This window comes from Solanum dulcamara, chromosome 8, assembly GCF_947179165.1.
Source record: "Solanum dulcamara chromosome 8, daSolDulc1.2, whole genome shotgun sequence".
Classification (NCBI taxonomy): Eukaryota; Viridiplantae; Streptophyta; class Magnoliopsida; order Solanales; family Solanaceae; genus Solanum; species Solanum dulcamara.
In genome coordinates, this window is record NC_077244.1 from 42,253,951 (window position 1) to 42,258,033 (window position 4,083).

At 36.1% G+C, this 4,083-nt stretch overlaps 1 protein-coding gene across 1 annotated transcript; it reads right to left on the reverse strand.

The window, feature by feature from the left end:
* Positions 1-217: 217 nt before the first annotated feature.
* On the reverse strand, positions 218-3,429 carry LOC129901060 (amino acid transporter AVT6C-like). The gene is made up of 5 exons (XM_055976179.1): positions 2,686-3,429; positions 2,092-2,244; positions 1,502-1,705; positions 890-1,355; positions 218-705 (listed from the first exon to the last, which is right to left on the reverse strand). Exons 1-5 carry the CDS (start codon positions 3,059-3,061, stop codon positions 585-587), a joined length of 1,320 nt encoding a protein of 439 aa, XP_055832154.1. The 5' UTR covers positions 3,062-3,429; the 3' UTR covers positions 218-584.
* Positions 3,430-4,083: the final 654 nt, after the last annotated feature.

The following is a 4,083-nucleotide window of genomic DNA, read 5'->3' on the forward strand; positions in this document are numbered from 1 at the left end:
ACTAGTGTAAAAGAAAAATATTTACTCCAAATTGAAAAAGAAAAATAACCAAATTATTTCTTGAATATCATTATTTGACAAGTATGACTTCCCTATTTTCCCAGTCGAAGATTAAAGGTTTCTGAAAAAAAAGAAGAAAAATAACCAAAGTATTTCTTGAATATCATTATTATTTGACAAGTATGACTTCCCTATTTTCCCAGTGGAAGATAAAAGCTTTCTGAAAAATAAATAACTAAATTATATCTTGAATATCATCATTTGACAAGTATGAATTCCCTATTTTCCTAGTCGAAGATAAAAGGTTTGTGGAAATAAAAACATCCAAGATCCTCAACAGTTAAAGCAAAGCAGTTGCTTGGTATGACTTGAGCATAAAAGAAAAGCCCCATAAAGATACCAAAGAGTTCTTTCCCATTTGCCTGGATGAGCGCAAAAACCATGCAGGCATTGCTAAGAACAAGATGATCTCACTTCTCATTGGCTTACTGATGATTTTCCAATGCTCACGAGAACTTCTTCTGATCACTACCTTCCGGCATCGGTCAACTGATTTTGAGAGTGCAGCCCAGTAAAGTTGGTCATTAGTTGGCAATATAAGTGGCAATATTAGAGTATATGGCAACTGAACTAGTCCCAATGGCAAAGATGATCACCACTACAGCCAATATCTTTTCCCGAGTTGTAGCTATGTTGTGAGCATCTCTGGGAAAAAAAACATTTGAGCAGAAGTGAGTAAAAAGTTTGATAAAAATTTCTTTCAACTTATATGGAGATTTCTCTCGATTCAAAGAGAATAATTCTCTCTGTTTTCTGTTGAAGAATAGGCAGATACCATAACAAGGATAAAGTTTCTTTAAATGAAACCAAGATTGAAATTAGTTCATACCTAAGAACTATTGAGCTCGGGAATATGAACATAATGCACATGACTGTTGTCGTTCCCATGAACTGAAAGAAGTACCAAATATTTGGAAAGGCTACAGCACCTCCGTAAATGAATGCAAGTAAAATACAGGTAAGGGAAAAGAATCGTAATGGTTCTGTGGCCAACAAAGGTCTCTTAGGAAAGAATAGTTCATCAACATTAACCCTCAGAGAATAATTCATCACAGGAAACACCAGCATGAGATGAATGGCATAACTCAATCGAACAATATCGTTAAGTATTGTACCAATTAAAGAGTCAGAGGCTTGATCAAAGTTGATCAGCATGTCAGCCATGATAGAGTCCCCAAACAATAGGTACCCAAAGAATCCCACAGCAAAGTAAATGGAAACACATAATATCAAAGAAATGCGAACAGCAGATGTCATTTCAGATGGTCTTCCCAGCTCAGCTCTGACTGGATGAACTGCAAATGAATAACCTCTGAGAGTGAATTAACTCATCAAAAGTAAATAAATAGAAGTGGAAAGAACAAAAGTAACAAAGAAGCAAAAGATGTCACCTAAAAGAAAAGGAGAATGGCATATTTTTATGCACCAAAGTACGTCTTACCATTAACATGACATCCAAAGGCAGTAGCAAAAACTGGAATGGTTGTGAACAGATCAGAAAAGGAAACTCCACGTGAGAAATCTGGTACCAGTCGCAACTTTTGTGTTTTCCCCTCCCACATTGCATGTATTGCCATCATCGAGCATATGACAACAAACAGCACAGCTAGGAGGATTGATATTGCCGATGCATGTCTCAGAGAATCTGGATGTAACGAACCATAAAATTTATAATCCATTATATGCAGGTCTTTAGATATATTAAACGAAATATCTGCTATTCCACTTTGATAAATATCCTTAATCTATGTTTAACATGCCAATTATTTGTTCACGCATCCAGTGATACGACAAACACTCTATATATCATTCTACTGGAGTAGAATGTCAATACCTAATTTGAGTTTTGGTCCTTCTAAGGTACAAAAATAAGCTGAATAATACTTACAAGTGTACTTTATGAAGCAATTCAAGCAATTTATAAACAATTTATGCACATCAAAGTGTACTTTATGAAACTTGTGGGAAAAAGAGAATGCCTGGTAAAGTAAAAAATCAGCAGATAGAACTTCTGAGATTAACTCAACCAACCTATGCGCTTAAATGAGAGCAATGGAAGCATGACAAAAACCACAACAACGAGAACTGAAAATGCCCGTGAGGTCCACCAGTGAATGCCAAACCATTCCTGTAGAGTACCCAAGTGCACTGATCCATCAGAAGTATTTCCTGAGAGGACATCCCCTGTCAAATAAACAAACGGGAAATAAATTATTGACACTCCTGTGTTATATCCAAAGCAAGATTGCCAAGTGAAAGGTTCTGTTTTCTTTCTTTGGAAAGACAAATTAGCAATATGTACATAGTTTCACATAGTTTGTTTCTTTTCTCACTTTTTTGGGTCTAAAATTTTAGATGGAGGCCCCCCATCATTCCAAATTTTCACATTGTAATTTTAGTGCATTACATGAGGAATGACAGTTTAGTCAAGAAAAACAAGGAACCAAATGGAAAACTAATCAAACTCAATTCAACAAATCCATCCAATATGTAAGCTAAAAAACTCAAATGGACTAAAAGGTGGCATATTGCTTCATCAACCAAATAGGAACACTAGAATGTAATAAAAAAAGCCCTTGTTTAGCAATTAGGAACTAATGAAGAGATGGAAAAGAAGTTACTTACCAATAATAATCAAGTAAATAATCAAGGCACCAAGATTAGTGATCATGACACAAATCTGAAGAGCAAATGAACCAAACTTTCCAAAAGACTCAGCCATAAGGCCACCATAAGAATCCGACTGGCCCGAATGGGTATATTTCAATAGGAAATCGACCGTCACCTCAACAAAGTAGCCAACAAGTAGGATAACAAAGAAGCTTGGAATTACACCAAGAACCTTAAAAGTAGCAGGGATAGACATAATCCCAGCACCAACCATTCCTGTAGAGATATTGAATATGGCACCAGAAATTGATCGTCCTCCCCCTGACCTTTCATCCTGTTCCACGGGTAAGAGAGGAGCAAGAGACCCACAATCTTGCTTCTCCTTTGTCATCCTTGTGTTAGCAAGGTGATGGAAAAGACCAAGACTTAATTAGCCTTTCGCCAATTTTGGAATATTTTGCAAGAATACAAACACCAACACGGAAACCCTTTGGATCAAAAATCAAAACTTGTTGTCCAGAAAAAGAGAGAGTACAACGATTGAGATTGGTCAGATTCTTGACAAAAAGAGATAGAAGTTGGAGATAGAAGTTGGGGAACAATAATGGTTGGGTGGGTATAGATTCCCTATCCTTTAATAATTAGGGAAAACCCCTTAAATATGAAGAGCGATTTAAAGGACAAAAGTGAGGGAGCAGTCACCGAAATGAGCGCATGTGACTAACGTCCACATTCAATGCAAAGTTCCTCTATTTTCCTTCCTGTCAAACTTTTGACAGATGTTGAAAATCAGATCTCCGTTTATCCACGTAAGGATTAGTATTACAAGATTAGTTTTTATTAATTTTCAACACATTACATACCTGCTTTTACTTTTACCTTCGTGGCATATAGAATGGATATTTCTCGGAAACTCTCTCAAGTATGGTACCGTTGAAGATATTATAAAATCTTTCTACTTTTTATTTATACAAATATATTTAGCATGAATTTTTTTGGAGTTGAATTTTAAAAAAATATGTATTATTATTTGCATATTAGCCCTATGTGAGTATTGTAAATAGAGGGGCATTCATGTGTAAAGACATTAAGCAAAAATCAATCAAGTTCTCTACAATACAATTCTTCTTTGCAATTTCTAGTGTCTTGGACTGACTTGGCATAACAAGATCATGAGAAAGTGGTGCAAGAACGTGAACAAATTGTCAAGTACCGCATGTGAACTTAGTTGAAAACTAAGGGTATGACAACGTGGTATCAAAGCCAAAATTGTAACTAAGGAAGTGGAAAACGATAGAGAAATCAACGAGGTTAACACTCAAGCCAACATCACACAGGATGTCGCTAGTAAGAAGGGCTATAAGAAAAAGAGGAATGTTGCCAGCAAGATCCACGAGGTGTCGCTCAAGGTTG

What these genes read in the sequence shown, in the direction of transcription:
- LOC129901060 (XM_055976179.1), bottom strand. Translation starts at nt 3,061, where the DNA reads ATGACAAAGGAGAAGCAAGATTGTGGGTCTCTTGCTCCTCTCTTACCC. An exon ending in GCTCTCATTTAAGCGCATAG is followed by an intron (nt 1,706 to 2,091) that starts GTTGGTTGAGTT and finishes CGTTACATCCAG; the next exon opens with ATTCTCTGAGACATGCATCG. An exon ending in CTTTGGATGTCATGTTAATG is followed by an intron (nt 1,356 to 1,501) that starts GTAAGACGTACT and finishes ATTCATTTGCAG; the next exon opens with TTCATCCAGTCAGAGCTGAG.